The sequence below is a fragment of the Aulonocara sp. 'chitande type north' Nkhata Bay genome, unplaced genomic scaffold, assembly GCF_057382095.1.
Source record: "Aulonocara sp. 'chitande type north' Nkhata Bay isolate Kocher_YH1m ecotype deep benthic unplaced genomic scaffold, A_spYH_male_GT1.1 unmapped_scaffold_23, whole genome shotgun sequence".
NCBI classification, from domain to species: Eukaryota; Metazoa; Chordata; class Actinopteri; order Cichliformes; family Cichlidae; genus Aulonocara; species Aulonocara sp. 'chitande type north' Nkhata Bay.
The window spans coordinates 1,131,543-1,153,068 of NW_028234355.1; the positions used below are offsets into that span (position 1 = coordinate 1,131,543).

The 21,526-nt window shown below is 43.2% G+C and overlaps 1 protein-coding gene across 2 annotated transcripts; it reads right to left on the reverse strand.

Annotated features, from left to right (window-relative positions):
* Positions 1-13,397: 13,397 nt before the first annotated feature.
* LOC147300618 (kelch-like protein 10) lies at positions 13,398-20,856 on the reverse strand. 2 transcript variants are annotated; one of them, XM_086285075.1, is made up of 5 exons: positions 20,585-20,856; positions 19,248-19,497; positions 17,990-18,604; positions 17,121-17,270; positions 13,398-15,730 (listed from the first exon to the last, which is right to left on the reverse strand). In XM_086285075.1, exons 1-5 carry the CDS (start codon positions 20,734-20,736, stop codon positions 15,368-15,370), a joined length of 1,530 nt encoding a protein of 509 aa, XP_086141201.1. In that variant the 5' UTR covers positions 20,737-20,856; the 3' UTR covers positions 13,398-15,367. The 2 variants fall into 2 exon arrangements, with proteins under 2 accessions (XP_086141201.1, XP_086141199.1); XM_086285073.1 differs by having other exon boundaries at positions 19,017-19,497; positions 20,585-20,852.
* Positions 20,857-21,526: the final 670 nt, after the last annotated feature.

Below are 21,526 nucleotides of genomic sequence, written 5' to 3' on the forward strand. Positions count from 1 at the left end.
AGGGGAGGATTTACACTGACCAAGTGGGTCAGTAACAATCGCACCCTGTTGCAAAGTATCTCTGAGGAGCAAAGGGCTAAAGACTTGAAAGAATTAAATCTTGACAGAGACAAACTTCCGGTAGAAAGAGCTCTGGGCTTGCAGTGGTGCGTGGAAACTGATACATTCAACTTCAAAATGGATATCCCTCAAAAATCCTGTACTAGGCGTGGAATGTTATCAATATCAAGTTCCATTTACGATCCATTGGGATTTCTTGCACCAGTCCTGCTGCCTGCCAAAGGAATGCAGCAGGAGCTTTGCAAAAGGAAACTGGGATGGGATGAACCAATACCCCAAACCATGTTGCAAAAGTGGAAAGGTTGGCTCAGTGATTTGCAAATGCTTTCCCATTTCAAGGTTAAAAGGTGTATACAACCAAGAGAGTTTGGACCTCTCTCACATGCACAGCTACACCATTTTTCAGATGCTGGTGAATCTGGATATGGAACCGTGTCATATCTGCGCATGCAAGATAATAGGAAATCCATCCACGTCGCGTTCTTGATGGGCAAGGCAAGAGTAACACCTCTAAAACCTGTCACTATTCCACGTCTGGAACTAACAGCTGCTGTAGTTGCCGTCCGAGTGGATCTCATGTTAAGGGCTCAGTTGAGAATGAAACTCGAGCAATCTATATTTTGGACAGATAGTACATCTGTATTAAAATATATAATGAATGAGGATAAACGATTCCTTACCTTTGTGGCAAACAGAGTCTCATTCATTACAACTGCAACTAAACAATCACAATGGAGATATGTAAGCTCGAAGAAAAACCCAGCAGATGATGCTACAAGAGGGCTCAAGGCTGGGAACGTTGTTCATAGCAGCCGCTGGATCGAAGGACCAAGCTTTCTGCAGAAGCCGGAAAGTGATTGGCCAACCAATTTAATGGAATGCTCCTTAGAACCAGAGGACCCTGAAGTCAAAGGTGAGGCCACAGTAAATGTTACTCAGGTAAAAGACTTGCTAGATGCTACATGTCAATTGATGGTGTACTTCTCAGACTGGAGAAGGCTCAAGGTTGCTGTTGCTTGGTTCCTTAGACTGAAGGAAATCCTTCGTTCAATGAGAAATAAGAAAAAAAGACCGCAACCTTACTCAGATAACCCAATTTGTAAAGGTACTACAAAGGAGAAAGTAAAGAAAACGCAACTGTACAGACTATCTTCAAAGGATCTTCTGGAAGCTGAGCTTGCCATTATTAGATTTTGCCAGCAACAACGATTTGGAGAGGAGGTTGCTACGTTGTCAAGTGGGAAAGGTTCTGTGAGCAGGCACAGCTCAATTTATAGATTAGATCCTTATCTTGACGATAAAGGCCTCTTAAGAGTTGGGGGACGACTGACAAAGGGCTCCTTACCAGAAGAAATAAAGCATCCCTTTGTTCTTGCAAAGGATCAACATGTAGCAAGTCTCATCCTAAAGCACATTCATCAACAGCTTGGTCATAGCGGTCGTAACCACACCTTATCCACACTAAGGAGAAGATACTGGATCACAAAGGCCAACTCAGCTGTAAGGAAGGTTATCGCAGAATGTAATTTTTGCAGGAAATATCATGGAAAAGCCTTGGAGCAAAAGATGGCAGATTTACTCAAGGAAAGAATCTTGCCAGATAACCCACCATTCACCAATGTCGGGGTTGATTACTTCGGACCTATTGAAGTGAAAAGAGGACGAGGTACAGCTAAACGCTATGGAGTCATTTTCACCTGTTTAGCCAGCCGAGCAGTGCACTTGGAAGTGGCTAGCTCTCTAAACACAGATGCCTGCATTAATGCTTTGCGTCGTTTTGTGAGTCGAAGAGGTCAAGTCGCTCACATCCAATCGGACAATGGAACCAACTTTGTCGGAGCAGACAGAGAGTTAAGGGAGGCTCTTGAATCGCTGAAACATACCCAAATAGCGGATGCTTTGCGACACATTGGAATAAGATGGAGTTTTAATCCGCCTGGAGCATCACATCATGGTGGAATTTGGGAACGGATAATTCGTATGATCAGAAAGATTCTGAGATCCGTTCTTCAGCAACAACAGTTGGACGACGATGGCTTAAATACGGTTCTATGTGAAATTGAAGCAATTTTAAATGACAGACCCATCACAAAGCTTTCTGATGATCCAAAAGACCTAGAGCCACTTACACCAAATCACATCCTCCTGATGAAAGGAAAACCACCTTTACCACCCGGACTATTTGACCCTCAGGATATGTATCTGAAGAGAAGATGGAAACAGGCTCAGTACATCTCAGACCTTTTTTGGAAACGATGGATACGCGAATACCTGCCTTTGTTACAGGAGAGACAAAAATGGAACCAAAAGAAGAAGAATCTAAAACCTGGAGATATAGTCATTATAATGGATTCTTCTGCACCGCGTGGTTCCTGGCCACTTGGAAGAGTTCTGGAAGCCATTTGTGACAAAAAAGGACTCGTGCGATCTGCACGTTTAAAAACAAAGACTAATATTCTGGAAAGACCTGTAACCAAACTTTGCTTGTTACATGAGACTGTAATCTAAAAGTGTGTTACTTATGTTTATTTATGTGAATGTATAGGTCTAAAGTAGACTCTATTAGTGGCTCCTTATTTTCTTTGTGATTAGAATTGCCATGTCTGATAGCCATTTCAATTAGGGGCCGGGGTGTAGGAGCCATTCTTGGGTTAATACCTTATGTGGTCACTAGAGGTTACCTTTTTCTGTTTTGATTATGTAATGTAAAGGTATTTAAGGTAGACGCACGTAATCGGCGTCAGGTGTGTCATTGAGAAGGCAAACAGTTTGTGACCGTTGCGCTGTTATGCTATGTCGATACGGAATAAAGACCAAAAATGACAAGATACATACTGCTGGATTTATTGGACTGTGAACATTCATGCATACCAGTGACATCGCGTCACCCCCGTTAACGACCACCTCAGTGGCTTCAAGCGTAGGCTTAGCCTCTACACCAAGGAAACTTAAAAACTCCTGAAGACGCCTGGAGACGGAAGAAGCCCCCCCACTCGGAGAAGGAACACCGCTGCGCCTTTTTCTTTTATCAAATCAAATCAAATCACTTTTATTGTCACATCACATGTGCAGGTACATTGGTACAGTACATGTGAGTGAAATTCTTGTGTGCGAGCTTCACAAGCAACAGAGTTGTGCAAATACAATAACGTAAACAAAGCAAAATACAAGGATGGCTAATCTGAAACTAATAAATATATGTACAATATATAATAGTATATGCATTTCTGGATGTGTATACTAAATGTTTTTCTGTGTGTGTGTGTGTGTGTGTGTGTGTGTGTGTGTGTATACACATTTTTACAAATTAAATAGAGTAAAAATAAAATAAAATATATAAAAATATACAGAGTTGAGACATGTGCAAAACAGTGGCATTACTGTACAGTGTGTAGTGCATAATGTTGAAGTTCCAGTAGTGAAGCTGAGGTGTCTATGATGTGTTTTAACTTCCCGTTCAGTGTTCTCGTTTCTAAACACTACTTTACCCAGAGTTTGTACAAGGCTTCATTCTCACCCCCGAACAGTTAATAAGGTGATAACGAGCAAAAGAAGTTGATAGAAAAGTTAACATCATTTTATCCGTTAGTAAAAATCAGTGTGTTTGGACTCGCTGGCTGATATTTTAGGGAATCGAGCTCATTCGTTCCCTTGCAGAGAGCTCAGTGTGGTATCATTCATCAGTTCGAGCAGCCAGTTTGGTTCTAAAGAACATGCAGCTGACTGAATGAGGCGTTTCATGATATTTAACCCACCGACAGCATAAAACAGAGTCGTTAGCTGATGAGCAGACTCTGGATTTTCTGTTGTTTGAGACTCGGTCATAGCAGCGTTTCATGTTAAAGTAAAACATGTTAGACTGGACTGACCTTGACCTTTGAGAGGTCAAACTGAAGGAAGCCTTTGTGTTTTACCTTCATTTTTCTGTTTATGAACAAAGACACGAGTCTGCAGAACATATCGTCGATCAGGCCTCTGTTCCCTAGATTTAGACACATTTCACACCCCTTCAGTGAGTCTTGATCATTTCAGCTGTGTTCTGAAATGAGAAACTGAACCCTTGAACACATCAGGGAACTGTTCACAGAGGTCCCAGAGACCTCTATAGGGCCAGAAGTCTTTTACAGACGCAGGGGTCGCCCCCTGGTGGCCTGTAAATGGAGTACAGTTTTTTTGTTTTGTTGCTTCACTTTTCCAACCTGGCAGCTGTGTCAATGTTCTGATGTCTGTGGTCCTTTTTGGCAGTGACGTCATTCCCGAGTTTGTGCATTCCAGCAGGAAAGTCAGAAAAGCAAAGTAAGATGGGATTTATTTTAGCTGCAGCACGTTCATTGATAGAATGTGGTAAGTGCTTAGCATGTGGCTTATATCATGAGTCACAAATACAGGTGAGTGACAGAGCAGATTATGTTTATGTTCTCTGTCACCATCTTGGATTGTTGAGGCTGCCTGCTCTGACTTTCCAAGAAGGAAATACTAGTTGAGGGGGAGTTCCAGATGAAAATTACTACTGGGAGCTCAGGAATTCCGACTTCCGACTCAATCTGGAATGCACCGTAAGCCAAGGGCCAACAAGACAACAGCAGATATTTTGACGTCGCCCCCTGGTGACAGGACAAGGTTACAGCACCATTGTACAACCACACCGCTGCCTTCAGTGACCTTGCTTTTTAGGTGTAACCACTTTTCTGTATCTCTGTTGACACTTAATCGCAAAAAAAAATGTTGTTTGAAGTCAAAATACAAAGAAATTGTGAGCAGTAATCGGCAAAAATAGTCTGATAATTATGGGGCGCCGTTTGTAAACTGAAACATGCTGAAATTAACGGCAACATTTTTCCACATTTAGCTCAAAACCTTACAAAAACATGTTTTTTCGAGTAATTTTTTACAACATTTAGTAAAATATTTGTAACTTTTCATCAAATGTTAAATATTAAATCTAAATGTTAAATATTAAATCTAAATATTATATTTAAATCTAAATGTTAAATGTTAAACCTAAATGTTTAGGCTAATATGCAAATTTATTGTACGAATCAACGGAAATACCAAAATAAAAGCTTCCCGAAAACCTCCGGTGCAAAATTGTGTCTGTTCTCACCCCTCATTTCTCCCCGCCATGTGCTGCTTCACTTCTTGCCTACGAGCATGTCCAGCGATTTTGCTGGACATGCTTGAGGATTTTGTTTAAGTGTGGTAATGAGATGATGATTCTTTTTTCTGTATAGCTGAACAGGCTCTTGAGATCCTACATGTGCTGCCATCACTCTTCCCATCCACCTCTGCTCCTCCAAAGAGGGCACGGGATGCGAGTGAGGCTCTGGTGCATGTCCTTGAGGTGAGTTGTGTAAAATGTAGTAGTTGTTTTTTGTTTTTGTTCTTTTTGGGACAACAGTATTAAAAAATGCTTCTGATGAGTGCCAAAGTATTTTATATTCACATATTATATGTTCTAAGCCTTCAAAAGGCACCTAAAACACATTTTTGGAATGAGGGTTCTCACAGGTTAGATCTCTGTGACCAGTAAATACAAACATGGATGCATTACGTGGTAGCACATTTTTATCACCTCAATGATACCTAATTAAATGTAGCCTTGGTTTTCTGTTTTTCAGGAAGGCTAGACAGATGTGAACAGCAATTCCATCGAGAATAATTAAAAGTAGCAATTTCAGATGTGTTTTCTCAGAACCTCAACTTTTGTTGTAATTTAGTGTAACCTGGACGTGTGTCCCTCTATCTATAAAGAGATGATCTATACTGCTCGCCCAAGTGCAATGTCTACAATATCCGAATCTAGGTTTGGGAAGGAGATTGGCGGTAGCAACTCTGTAAGAGCAATGAGACTTCCAACCCACATAACACGCACGACCACAGGTTTATGAAACAAAGTTTGCTTTATATATTTCCTTTTGGATCAGTTCCCTTTGCTCATCCTCAATGTAGGGATACCTTCAAATGCAGTAACCATCTCAAATGCATCACAAAAATAATTGAAACAATCAAAATAGATGTAAGACAAGAAACACAATATTTCAACACCCCAAAGAAAAGGAAAAAGAAAAGAAAATAGCACGTGAGTGTCCAGTTCCTTATGGTGTCAGTTTATTCAGTTACCCACTGTCCTGGGTTAAGAACTGAAAACGACCTGAATCTCAGGCGGAGAAAAAGTAGCAAAGAAAATGATAAGGTATCTCTCAGGTGGGCTTCCTTTTGTTTTTTTCCCTACCGCCCTCCTGGTACGGCAGGCATCAACGTGTCGGCGTCCTGACACAGAGAAGGCCTCCACAGCAGCAACAGTGTCTTAGACCCACGATACCAGCTCCTCACTTGGCACCCATGGAACTGTACCTCAAAAAAAAAACCAGTCAGAATAGTTCAAAAAGTTCAAAGAAATACTCCGGCTCCTTTCAGGTAGGTACCCATCTGTGGTTCACCGCTAACGACAGCTCTCTCACAAATGTTAATTAAACCTCTTTCCTCTCTTTCAACTGGAAAAAACCGTGCTCCGCGGCAGCATGGAGTTTTCCCTTGCCGTCCTTTTTCCTCTACACCACACCTTCACGCGCACGGAGCTGCAGATGGTGCCTTCAGGGCAAGCCCGGAAATTAAACTATCAGACAAGGACTACGATGCATTCAAAGAACCCTGTACTTCTGATTGCTGTAAATCTTACCAGGGTTACATTCTCCCCCTCTAGACTGCATGAGTCCCAGCATGCATACCTGCCCCTACCGGTACAGACACATGTGAAATAGCAGCCCCTAAAGCCTGAAAGAATGAACTAATGGCCAAGGTTAAAGGCTCCCCCAGCTCATCGTAGGTGAGTTTCCGAGGCGGACGTCTCTCCCTAGTAGAACGCCGGACACTTGCGTTCTCGGACTCTTGACTCTCAGATACTACATTGTCAGTGTCTGCAACTACAGGGTCTGTGGTGATGAGATCTGTGTTCTCTTCATCAGGTGAGATTTGTGTCACATCAGGTTCAGGAATATCAATGACAATATGGTCCGGAGTCCTACAGTGTGAAGTAGGATGTGTAACTGAACCACTATTCTCAGAGCTAACATAAGGAGTTCCTGGTTGAAGCTCGTGAGTAGGTCTTTCAGGTAAGTGTGCGGAACTTTGGGGCACAAAAGAAGGGGTGTCTGGGTTTAATACCCTGGAAACTGGCTGAGGCTCATTGAAGCCTCCTTCCCTCTGCAGGAAAGGACCCTTCGTGATGATTTCTGGCATCCATGTATTAGGATACAGTTCATCTTCATCACTGTACGACTCGTCCTCCTGACAATCAGTGTCCCCTTGCACGCCTTTTGTTGTTTTGCCCCTCAGTCTCATTTTCCTCGATGCGTCAGTGGAAGAACTTTGCTCTCTGATCTCAGTTACAGGTAGGAACCCGCACGGCAAAAGAAGGTCTCTATGCAACGTACGGTGTGGCCCCTCCCCTGTCTCAGGTTTGACTACATAAACAGGACTGTCGCTAATCCGTCTGACAACAACATGGATTTTCTGTTCCCACCGATCTGCCAGTTTGTGTTTCCCCCTGATATTCACGTTTCTCACTAAGACCCTATCCCCTTCTAAGAGTTCAGCTGCCCTGACCTCCCTGTCAAACCTAGCCTTGTTCTTCTCTCCCATCTTCTTGGCATTTTTAGCAGCTAATGAGTAGCTCTCCTGTAGGCGTTGACGAAGGCCCTTGACATACTCTGAGTGGGTCTTGTGACTTGCCATATCAGGTTGGATTCCCAGGACAAGATCAATTGGCAGTCTGGGCTGCCTACCAAACATTAGTTCGTAAGGCGAATAGCCTGTTGTACTGTTTCTCGTGCAATTGTATGCGTGGACCAGAGGTTTGACAAAATCTCTCCAATGATATTTGTCTCTTTCTTCCAGGGTCCCTAGCATACCAAGGAGGGTCCGGTTAAATCGTTCCACTGGGTTTCCCCGGGGATGGTACGGGGTGGTACGAACTTTGTCTGCTCCAATCAGTGTGCAGAGTTCTCTGATCGTCTTAGACTCAAAGTCCCTGCCCTGGTCGCTGAGCAGACGACTGGGGAACCCGTAGTGAACAATAAAGTTCTCCCATAAAGCCTTCGCAACAGTTCTGGCTTTCTGATCCCTAGTCGGCACCGCCACAGCAAATTTTGTAAAGTGGTCGGTGATGACTAAAATGTTTCTCGTGTCTCTATCATCCGGCTCAAGGGATAGATAATCCATACAAAGAAGTTCAAGTGGATAAGTAACAGAAATGTTTTCCAAAGGCGCGGCCCTCTGAGGCACAGCCTTCCGCCTGAAACAGCGTTCGCACTTTTTGCACTTCTCCTCGATGTCTCTGGCCATTCTCGGCCAGTAGAACCTGGCACGAGCAAGCTGAAGTGCACGCTCAGAACCGAGATGGCCAACATCATCATGCACTCCTTGCAGTGCCCTCTCTCTGAACTGTTCGGGTAAGACCAACTGATACACCAGTTCGCCTCGCTCAGACCACTTCCTGTACAGGACACCATCCCTGAGTTCAAGTTTTTTCCACTCCCTAAAAAGAAGTTTGACATCGGGATGTTCAAGGTTTGTCTCTCTGAAACTGGGTTTTACAGCTCTCCTCACAAAGGTGATGACACGTGAGAGAGACGGATCATTATTTTGAGCATTACACCAGTCAGAGTTAGCCATGGATGGTAAAGTGCCCTCATCGAAAACATCAGGCACTACAGAAGGGTCGACAACAAGAGACTCCGCAATGACAGGCTGCTCTGAATGAGGGTGACGTTCATCTTTAACCATCACAAGATGACGTTGACATAATGCAGAGAACACCTCATGATCCATGTCATCTCCTGCTTCCATGAACCGTTTTTTCATGTCCTCTATTCTCTCTCTTTCTTTAGTGAAAGCTTCATCCTCAAGAGGCGGACCTTGAGGCCGCCGGGATAACCCATCTGCATCGCGGTTGGCCTGCCCTGCTCTGTACTTGATGGTAAACTGGTAAGTAGAAAGAGCGGCTAACCAGCGATGACCAGCAGCATCTAACTTCGCAGATGTCAAGACGTATGTGAGGGGGTTGTTGTCGGTAAGCACAGTGAAACTTGACCCATAAAGGAAATCACTGAACTTTTCACAAACGGCCCACTTTAAGGCCAAGAATTCGAGTTTGTGCGTAGGGTAGTTTCTCTCGCTCTTGGAAAGACCTCGACTGGCATACGCGACAACTCTGAGCTTCCCCTCCTGCTCTTGATAGAGCGCTGCCCCCAATCCATCGCGACAAGCGTCAGTATGTACAACATATGGTAGTTGTGGATTCGCAAAAGCAAGGATGGGCGCAGACGTCAGTTTCTTGATCAGGGTTCTGAATGCACTCTCACACTCCGAAGTCCACTCCTCACCGAGCGGTGCATTAGGGCTCACAAGAGTCGTGAAGCGTTCCCTCTTGTACACTTTGCCCCTTTTCTTTGGTGGATAGTAGCCTGCTGTCAGGCTATTAAGAGGTTTGGCTATCTGGGAATATCCTTCGACAAACCGCCGATAATACCCAGCGAAGCCTAAGAAACATTTAAGCTCTTTCCTATTTGAAGGACGAGGCCAGTCTCTCAAGGCGGATATCTTGTCAGGGTCAGTATGAACTCCTCGTGCATCCACGACATGACCAAGATACTTTACTGACGTCTTAAAGAAGTGACATTTCTCCGGAGAAAGCTTTAGACCGAAATCTTTAAGACGGTTCAGCACCTTCATGAGTCGTGCTTCATGTTCTTCCAATGTGTCTGAAAAGACAATCAAGTCGTCCAGAAACACCAATACCTCATTGAGATGCAAGTCACCGACACACCTTTCCATAAGGCGCTGAAAAGTGCTTGGTGCGTTCGTGACACCCTGAGGCATGCGATTGAATTCAAAGAAGCCGAGGGGACACGTGAAAGCGGTTTTAGGCTTGTCTTCTTCGGCCATCTCAACCTGGTAATAACCAGATTTAAGGTCCATGACGGAGAACCATTTAGCACCGCTAAGGGCAGCAAAGGTCTCCTCAATGTTCGGAAGAGCGTATGCATCTCTGATGGTTCGAGCATTTAGCTTCCTGTAGTCGATGCATAACCTGATAGAACCATTCTTTTTCCGGACCAAGACCACTGGGGATGCAAAAGGGCTCTGTGACTCTTTAATGATTCCTGCATCAAGCAGTTCTTTAAGATGCTCCTTGACTGCCTCCCTGTCACTGGGATGAATAGGCCTTGGCCTCTCCTTAAAAGGAGTCTCGTCATGTAGCCTGATGTGATGTTTCACTGCAGTGGTGTGACCATATGACAGGTCATCCACAGCAAAGACTTCTGGAATAGATCTAAGCTTGGTGATGATACGATCTTTCCATTGTTCAGATATTGGTGAATCATCAAGATTGAACTCGAGGTTGTCACTGTCAGGCTTATTGTGATGAGAGTCACCTTTCACTGGTCCAAGTGATGTGACCTGCTGAGCTGCACATATTTGAGCAATGATGCATTTTGGCTGCAGCGTAACATCATGGTCACTAAGATTGCGCAGGACGACCGGGACCTTGCAGCTAGACTTAAATGGAATGTCCATCAGAGCAGCTTCAAGGAACACGCCACCTGGCAACCTGTGATGTTCATTGGGTTCAAGCACAAATGTGGTCTGACTGTTCCTTTTCAACCTGACATCACCTGTGATGCAGCACTTTTGTTTTGCAGGGATGGTGATGGGGTTTCCACCATGTAACCTGACAGGATGAGCATGGTTGTTGAGGTCATGGATCTGGGCAATATGCTGGAAGATCACTGCAAAATCTCTAGAGAAGAGTTTGCAAACAACCTCTGGACCATCCTGTTCAAGTACTTGTTCATAAAGTCGTAATAACACATTGGTACCAATCAACAGGGGGGTCCTGCTGTTGAACTGACACTCTGGCACCACAAGTGCTAACACGACTAGCTCCTCTTTCCTGCCAGAAACAGACAGCGGGAAAGTGACACGCGCTTCTATGTAACCAAGATAGGGGACCTGCTGTCCACCTGCTCCTTCGATTTCAAGAAGGGCATGAATTGGATGTATAGGTAAGTGAGACAGATGGTTCCTATGGAAACACTCGGACACTGTTGTAACTTGTGAGCCGGTGTCCATTATGGACTCACACTGCACACCCTCAAGAAAGACAGAAGCCGCACAACGAGGACCTACAAGCCCTGCAGGTATAGATCGCTCTGTGCAACGGTAGGTTTCAGTCATTGTGTGGGTTATGACTTTCTTCTGTGTTCCAGCACCATCAACTGATCTGTTGGGACAGGGGTTATCATCAACTGCAGCTCCTGGACGTCCCACTACAGGAGCTGCTACTAGTTTAAAGTGAATGGGGAAGCAGCCTGCTGAGCTAAAAACTTATCCTGCCTCTCCCGGAGTTCTGCATTTTTCTTGCGAACCAGTGCTGGGTTGGGTTCATTCGAGCAATGAGCAGCAATGTGGTTGTCTTCCCCACACTTAAAACAAAACCACGGCCTCGGCATTCCAGGCACCTTAAGGCCCCTCTTCATGTTACTACTACTGATTGCAAAGCAGTCGGTCTTTTCAGTACTCTCTCTCTGATTTTGTGCTAGTTTTTCAACTTGCTTTGTCAGTTCAGCTATCTTGTTCTCAATATCAGAGGTTTCATCTCGCTTTGCTTTTACCACTAGGGGAGGATTACTATCATGAGTGAGGCTCGGTGGCTTTTTGTTTAGCTTTTCCAACTGTTTAGTTAGCTCGTTTACTTTCTTTTCAAGCTTTGATGTCTCATTCGGCTTTGAGTTAGTCAGTGGGACAGGCTCACAGTCATAAGAGGGCATATCAAAAACATGGTGGGCATACATGTTAGCTTTCGAAGCACCTAAATGCTTTTTCATCCTATCTAGCTTTGTGGAACGGCGGTCTTCCTCAGTTCTCAGCATGAGGAGGAATTCAGGAAATGTTGGTGGATTTCCCTTTTTGCACTCTAACTGTAAGCCGATGATGATGCTCTGATCCCAACAGCCCCTACAAAACTGTCTGAGCAAATGATCATTGGAATTTCCAGCTGAGGCTCCCCCTCTAGAAATTGCTCTTGTGAGGAGGCTATGGAGCCTGTTCAAGTATGCTGATGGCTTCTCTCCACTATCTTGGTTAGAGCCGAGAAATGCCGCAAACAACTCCTCTCCATCCTCCACAACACCAAAAGCAGAGTCAAGTTGAGTGATGTAGACACTTGGTGGTGAAGAGATGCCAAGAGGCTTCACAACATCAGCTGCTGGACTCAGCAAGCTCTCAAGAATCCTTCTCACCTTGTGAGCATCATTCAAGGAAGGATCGTTAAGGAGAAGATCAACTTGGGTGTGCCATGTTTCGTAGTCCACCTCACCATTTGGCCTTGGCATCCGCCCAGAGAAGGTGCGCAACCTTATTTGTGGGGATGGTGAAGTGGTGGACTCACTTCGGATGACATGCTCCACAATCACTCTCTGGATCTGGGGGGGGGGTTAAAAACATCCTCACTGATGTGGACTGGGCTCGTTGGTAAACTAGCAGATGCACTATAAACATGTGTGGGCTCTGCAGGCTCATTTTGATCATTATTAGGTGTGTTAGCATTTTGAGCTGCATAGGGCTGTGTAGCATTACTGCGTACGTCATGTGATGTGCCCTGGTTCCCATGCAGTTCCTCCTGAAGCACATTCAAGAAACCTTTCCTGCCACTGCCTGCGACAGACTTTAGTTCGTCCAGGTATCTGCAAGCTATCTCCCTCCCCACCACTTCCTGACAAACATCTCTAATGGTCCTCGCAAACCACATCACAGCTGGGTCCTTTGGACTTGGTACGGTACCCAAAGTAATGGGGTCGATTCTAGAGATAGACCTGTCAGATGCATACTGGACCAGGGTTCTACCCTCTGGTTGTCCTGATTCGTCAGGGATCCTCACTAATTTGGAAATATCTCCATTAACTTTGAACACAGCAGTTATTTCCTCATCTGTGTATTCTGGTCCTATACCTGTTACATACAGGGAGTTTTGACCATTAACCTCAAAACGATTGCAAATATCCATACCTGACTCAGTGGAACAAATCTCAAAAATCTCAAACGTGCGTAGTGTGGGGTGGAAGATCAGAAAGCTACTATTAACCAATCTCCTGGCTGGCTCGCCACTTTTTATGTAACCTGGACGTGTGTCCCTCTATCTATAAAGAGATGATCTATACTGCTCGCCCAAGTGCAATGTCTACAATATCCGAATCTAGGTTTGGGAAGGAGATTGGCGGTAGCAACTCTGTAAGAGCAATGAGACTTCCAACCCACATAACACGCACGACCACAGGTTTATGAAACAAAGTTTGCTTTATATATTTCCTTTTGGATCAGTTCCCTTTGCTCATCCTCAATGTAGGGATACCTTCAAATGCAGTAACCATCTCAAATGCATCACAAAAATAATTGAAACAATCAAAATAGATGTAAGACAAGAAACACAATATTTCAACACCCCAAAGAAAAGGAAAAAGAAAAGAAAATAGCACGTGAGTGTCCAGTTCCTTATGGTGTCAGTTTATTCAGTTACCCACTGTCCTGGGTTAAGAACTGAAAACGACCTGAATCTCAGGCGGAGAAAAAGTAGCAAAGAAAATGATAAGGTATCTCTCAGGTGGGCTTCCTTTTGTTTTTTTCCCTACCGCCCTCCTGGTACGGCAGGCATCAACGTGTCGGCGTCCTGACACAGAGAAGGCCTCCACAGCAGCAACAGTGTCTTAGACCCACGATACCAGCTCCTCACTTGGCACCCATGGAACTGTACCTCAAAAAAAAAACCAGTCAGAATAGTTCAAAAAGTTCAAAGAAATACTCCGGCTCCTTTCAGGTAGGTACCCATCTGTGGTTCACCGCTAACGACAGCTCTCTCACAAATGTTAATTAAACCTCTTTCCTCTCTTTCAACTGGAAAAAACCGTGCTCCGCGGCAGCATGGAGTTTTCCCTTGCCGTCCTTTTTCCTCTACACCACACCTTCACGCGCACGGAGCTGCAGATGGTGCCTTCAGGGCAAGCCCGGAAATTAAACTATCAGACAAGGACTACGATGCATTCAAAGAACCCTGTACTTCTGATTGCTGTAAATCTTACCAGGGTTACATTAGCTTTAGTTATGTGTTTGAAACAAAAGTGCATCATCCTTACAAAAGTATGTCTGTGTTATGTGTTAAAGGACCAAGAAGACCCTAATACCTATCTGATGAAACGTCCTCTCTCCTGCCCAGTCCTGATTGTGAGTCCATCCAACTGCATCCTAGCGGTAGGAGATGTGCCAATAACCACATTTCCAAAAGACTTGGTTACCGAGGGTGCTTTATACCTTATGGCCTACTATTACACCCTTCACCTTACATACCCAAAGTGTGTAGCCACTCTGCTTTCCGTCATACAGACGGAGGTTCTCTTGGACAAAATCCATGAGAGAGATCTCACATCATCTTACAAGAAGAGCATGGCTGAGTGGACTGCTTTTATTGGCCAGTAAAGCCAATATGGTCAGATGGACTATAGGAAAGGACTTCCTCTCTCCTTCCACGGCTACTACAGTCCATGTTGGTTGTGATTGATTTTTGTTTGTAATTTGGCCAGGTTAGCCCAGTGTTATAATTAAGGGTGCACGATAATATTGGCTAACATGCCGACATTTTGTGTTTGGTTTGTGCAGTGCAGAGACAGCCTCGCTTTTAGTTAATTTTAAGATTTTTTTTTTTCTTTAATCTTGAGTTTAGACAGAAGACTATTCAGAAAATAGGCTCTACTGTGAAAGAGTAAATTGACTAAGCTGAGACTGACTAGTTTGGTATAAAAGTAAGAATTGCTTTATTGGGTATTGGCTAGTACAACTGTAAAATATTGGATACATCCTTACTCAAACCTATAGACTGTTACCAGACAGAACCGCAGCTGAAATAACAAGGGAGAGTGAAAACTTCCCTTTATTCTTATGGTGTTTACCTAGCAAGAGTTGAAAAGTCCGACATGCGGCTTATTGTGATCTGGTCACCCTGTGTGCATGTCTGGTATGGCTGCTCAGCAGCCATACATTACAGGGAATGAAAAAATCTTTTCAATTTGTTATTGTTGCAATTGCATTCTCTTAATAAAACCCAGTATCTACAGTGCAGGCTCTCCTACTGAAAGTTTTTGAGATACATACATAAAATGTCCAGTTCACCAGCAGTTTAATGCTCTAAAGATTTATTTCAGTCCTTCATGTTCGAGACTCAGATGTTGACACATGGCAGTACTGCACTTTAAAGATTTTACGTGGACTCTGGTGACTCCATTGCTAATTTCAGAACATCCTCAAGTGGCAGGAAGTCACGAGGAAAGGTGTACTCAGTCAGGTTGGAAAGTCCGGACATCACACAGCAGCTCAAGTCTGTGCGGAAAATATCCATGTCGCACGCCTCATACCACTCATTGGTTAAAGCGGTGTAGTACTCGACGTCCGAAGTGGTGGTGAAGCCATTGAAACCCCCGACGACAAAGAGGCGATCATCAATTACCTCAATGCCAAAGTTGCTGCGGGGGGTCAGCATAGAGAACACGAGGTTCCACGTGTTGGTATGCGGGTTGTAAGCCTCAGCGGTGCGCAGATAGTTGTTTCCATCGAAGCCACCAACCTAAAAGTAAATACGTGGCTCAAATGATTGAATGTAAGTGTAACCAGCTTCACCGTACCCCTGTAAGAAAATGCACCTGCTATATGTCTTTAGCTGCTTTTGCACAGATACTCCAGAAAGTGACGGAAGAATTAAGTTGCAATATTGTCCAAAGTTGCCCTTAATATGTAGCAGATACAAGGAAATTGTTTACCTTAGGTGTGATCTGACTACTGGAAATACTCTGATTGGTTTAGGGTTTTACCTGGATAAAGCGAACAGCTACCTGACATATTCTCATGCTGTTATATGGAGTTTACACATAAAAGTTGTTTAAAAAAGGCCCATTAACGTCCCAGTATTTGCATTTTCACAGGCCCGCATTTGTTGGGAATGTCTAGAAAAGATCAGGGTGCAGTGGTGTGTGAAAATGACTTCTGAATTAAAAGGAGAAAGTAAAATAAAGTAGAAGCCAGCTGTTGTGGAAGTCTGTATGAGACCTTTTTTCACTCAAGCCTCAACTACAGCTATTAAAGTGCTGTTGTCTATTACACCACGCTATTATCAACAAAGATGAATAGCCCTCGACAAAAAGTATTTGTGTTTTCAGTATAAATGTCTTCACAGCTCTTTTGCCTTTAGTCCAAAAAGGAACACTGAGTTCCAGTCCTTTCTTCCTATAACAGATTAAAGTAGCCCTGACAGGCTATAAGTGCCTATAAGCCTGATCAAAGACCCTGAGGTCAGCACCAGGGTAAGGTCACTGCATTCTGCTGATGATAACTTTTCCTTTTTTTGAATAGAGACTTAGTCTGAATAGAAAATAAATACTAAACGGTAGCTAGCTAAATAAAGAAGTGTGTCTCAGAAGGTGAGACTAAAATCTTTGCTTTTTACCAAAGGGTGCAGCTGCAAAACAACTAAATAAGTGGTTTTAAGGCAAATAGCAAGATAAATTTACAGCTAAAAGGCCTACCGTCCCCAGAGGATGAGTTCTAATCACTTGGCTTATTCCCTCATTTTTCTAAAGGTATTGCAGGATAAGTTTGAAATTGTCTCTAACATATGTCCTCTATGGAACGATGAGGATGACAATGTTGGTTTTGAATAAGTATTTCTGTTGTACTGAGTGAAATGTGAAATCATCAAAGACACAACATTTTGGGAATGAGGCACATGAAAAAAAAAAGAGAGGCAGAAACATCACTAATCAGTTAAATTAATACATAGAATGAGTAAGAATGCCTTCTCTGAACCTGTGGTCAGGATAGGAATCTGATCATTGATAAATACAAAACAAAGTTAGCCAAATTCTGTGTCAGCCAAATCTGTGTTAAGCCTTGCTGATCAAAGCACATTACAGATTTGATTTGTATGTTACGTGAGTGTCAGCACTACTTTGTGGTCTTACTGCAAAGACATGATCCGCATATGCAATGACACCTATCCCGCTGCGGCGGCTGTTCATGGGACTGATCATCGTCCACTGGTTGCTCTCTGGGTTGTAATATTCAGCTGTCTGCAGACACTCGTTGCCATTGAGTCCACCACAAATGTAAATCTGAAAACAAAAAAGGGACATTAAAAATTTTTACATTTCTTAGATTTCAGTTGGAAACAATGTTACCTGTAAGTGAAATGTTTCCACATCATTTGTGAAGTAAGACCGATACTCAGTACCCAAGTGTCCAACTGAAAAATATGACAATTAACAAATGTGTGTGTTTTACAATTTTTTTAATATCTGTTATATTTTAGTTGACAAGTCAACTCAAATAAAGTACTGTACATAAATGCAAAGATGCACTTGTGATCAGTTAGAAACAAAATAGATATATATTAGTATATTTTTCAACTTTTTAAACTATACTTTTAAATTTGAAAACATGAACATAGAAACCAGTTTGTGACCTATCTTGCACCTCGCTTCACTGTAAAAATGTGTATTCCCTGACTGGTTGGCAAGTGGTTGCTGGAGGTTGATGGCTGTCACTACTGTGAAATTGTAACCAGGAAGGTTTTGCACCACAAGCCTCCTTGTGTTTCCTTTGGTTGTAAGCAGACTGTTGAGGTTTGCATGGAGTACTCTGACTTACTGCAAATACTCAAACTATTTGCTGTAGAAATCTGTAGAGTCTTTCATACAACCACTGCCTAACCAGCTGAGGAGTACACATTTTCCCCTAGCAACTGGTTGTTACCAAAGGTTGCTGACAGGTCTCTAGGCCTGTGTGCCTTAGACCCTACTCTATTTCTCTGCTACTGTTTTACTTCACCCACCCGGTTGTTAAGTGTTGTGCAGCTGGCGTGGCTCCTCTGTTCGTGCATCGGTGCAATAAGACTCCACTGGTTGATTTCAGGTTGATAGCGCTCTGCACTGCTGAGTCGTACATGCCCGTCGTGGCCTCCCAGGGCATAGATGAACCCGTTCAACACAGTCACGCTCACATAGCAGCGGCGGGAGTGCATGGGCGCCACCTCATTCCAGGCGTGAGTGGTCAGGTCAAACCTACGGACGCTGTTGAAATGCTCCACCCCGTCGAAGCCACCAACGGAGTAGACGTACCCGTTGAGGAAGGCGGCTCCATGATAAGCACGAGGACACTCGAGGTTGTTCGTTACGTTGACCCAGCGGTTAGCCCGGCAATCGTAGGCCTCGATGCCGTTAGTTGGCTCACCACCACTCCACCCCCCAATGGCCAGCAGGATGGAATGAGGCAGGCGGGGACGAGCAAGAGGGTGATACAAGGCAGACATGAAGGGTCTGCTTCCTAGATCATGTATGTCTAAGATGGCATTACTTATCATGGACAGGCACTCAGAATTGGCCTCCACCAGCTCACTAGACAGCACATTGTCCTTTAGGTAGTCTGACGTCATCAATCCCAGTCGGACCTATAGAGAGATGACAGAAGAGAATGTGACTATGAATTTCAACTACATCAGTTTTAGTAAACTCAAGCTTCTTTAGGATAATGCTCCTAATGTTGTTTAATTTTCTTATTGCTAGCAAGAGAGCGACCAAAGTCAGACACCATTAGCCTTTTCGTCAACAGGGACAGTTTTTAGTCATAGCCCTAGCAACTATACTTAATAAATATAATTTATTCTATAGTATGTGTGTAGAGATCTGATACGGTTTTAATGCTCTTGAAGAGAATTTCTTAAATGTGGTTTGGCTACACCTGAAAAGAGCAAAATCTCAAGATATTAAAGCATCCTTATACCCAGATGGATCGACTCAATCTATGACTTAAATGCTGAAGATTTAAGTCCAAACTAAATGTAGTAATGAAAGTTTATAGACCTTGGACAACAGAGCGGTGAGGTGTTGTTTCCGTTGTACAGGTACATGGCTAATCCACTTTGTAAGCGCTTCATACAAAGTGGTCTCCCACACATTGAGGTCCTCTCTATCAAGGATGTCAGCAAGTTCCTCCACAGTTAGGTGCAGGAACTCCTCCTCAAGAACAACCTGCTCAAAGTTACTGATGATGTAGTGGTAGGCCTTGGTGCGTAGTTCGGGTGATAAGCATACTTTTGTGAACTGCCAAATGCCAACGCAGTTCTCTGGGCACAGTTGCTCCCCGAGGAAGTCAGAGCAGAGTTTCACAATGTCCATTGCATTGAATTGATCAGCTGCCATGAGAAGTTCCACTACATTTTCCCCCGTTATGGAAACTGAGCCGGTGTATGCAAAGTTAATGATGAGTGCCATCATCTCAGAAGACAAGCCAGGTATGTTGAAGACCTGTTTGTCTGGGTCGCTGCAGTGGGTGAAAAGAGCCCTGAGGGTAGAGATGGAGACAGAGTAGAGAATATTAAAAGGTGTGGAGGCAACAAGATAATAAACTATGTCATGCACAAGTACTCCAAGTAACTCCAAAACAGAGTTTGTACATGTTTAGTGCACTTGATTGTTGGGTTTTCAATGTCTTTATTACATTGGCAGCATGTTTATGAAGCTATTGCCAAACACAATGCAGTCCCACACCATGACAGAGCCTCCACCGTGCTTTAAAGTTAACTCTAAACACTCACTGTTGTACCTCTATGACAAATATTGAAATCAACTCCATAGGGCCAGTTTACCCTGATATTTAGTCTAGTTATTGCGTAATTTGGCATACCTCAGTCTGTTTCCTTTCCTTATGGAAGTTCCAGTGCATGTTGCTTAATTACAGTCTCTGTTTCCCTTCCACAACCATTTCTTTTCTTTTTTTTTCTTAACATTTATTTATTGGTTTTAACAGGTTTTACATGAACCATGAAACCATTTCTGATGAGGATGAGGAAACCATTCCTCTGAAAATGATCGGGTACAAGCACTGGACTAAAAAGGGTGAAAAATGTCCAAACCAAACCTTTATAAGTCTTCAAAAAAACACAGAACTATTGCTCAAGTGGACTTTTAAAAAATCATCTGTTTCAAAGCAAAATATAAAAAAATGAGAGGCAACTCAAAACTTTTGCTCAGCGTATAACTGTATAACACAGTTCAACCTTTTTAGTATCAGGAAGTCTGGTGTGTCTTACTGTCTCAATAACAGTGGGGAAGATATTAATGTAACTTAATAAAACACTTCAATTAGACTTCACACAATCACCAAGTGATTCACAGTGCTTTTTAAATGGCACATTTACTGAAGTGGAATCTGGAGCTCTGTGAAGGTAATGATGAAATCTGCAAATGTTTGCATTATGTTTTGGGTGTATCTGTCAGTTGACCGTGACAAAGTCTTTCTATCAGAAAAGTTTTATGATTCAACCTGTTCCTTTTGGTTGGCACTGTTTCACCAACTAAGACCATGAATTACATTTTTCACAGGTATAAATCAGTCAACTGTCCTTCACATTATCAGGTAAGCAACTCACCTGAAGTACGGCGTACAGTTACATAGGATGATCCTGTGGACCGGAAATTCAACATCCTCCACTTTGATGATTGCATCACAAAATTGTCCCTCCAAACAGAGTTCATTATTTACTGAGCTCGACTTGTATGGCAGCTGGCCTTCTTCACTCATCTTGAGTTTTGTGACTGCTTTTCTTAGTTTTTTTGTCTGCAGTTTGTCTTGAAGTGTTCAAAATCAAACCTAACTGTGGAATTTGGGGAATGGAGCCCATGACATCATCATGACTTGGCAACTGTTGCCATGAATTGTTTTGAAATGTATATTTACATTGCATAAAAAAAAAGCTTTGTTTTGATTTGATTTGGATTTAAGAAATTGCATATGAGCCTCACAGATAGCATACAGCATTTTGTATGTTTGCCTCACAGAGGTCACCTAGTAAAATAAGCACTTCAAAACACTCTTACGAATGGACTACAATATCATATTTAGCTCATATTTAACCTTAATAGGCCATTTTGTTTAATAAAATCACTTTGTAATATCCAAACACAGATATTACAAAGTGTGATTCATGGCTAAGCTGTTTTCTTGGGTTGTATTAGACTTTTATCTAGTTGGAAAAATGGGCTCCTGCACTTTACTGATGTACAATAGTAGTAAGAAAGAAAGAAACAAAACACATATATACACTGTATGTATAGTACAAGACTGTTATAATGACGGTGCTTGACAGTATTACCTCAGACAGGTGCAAGCAGTCACCTGTCTGAGCACAGACTGCAGATCTGTTGTTGAGCAATTTCTTTCCATTCATAGATAAATGCAGCATCCAGCTGCAATGGGTTCTGGTTGCCTCTAATGAACATGCCAGCCCAAAATTACCCAGGCATATTCAGTGGGAGAGACATCAACACTAAATGCTGGCCAAGGAAGTGTCTGGATATGCTAGTGATCTTTG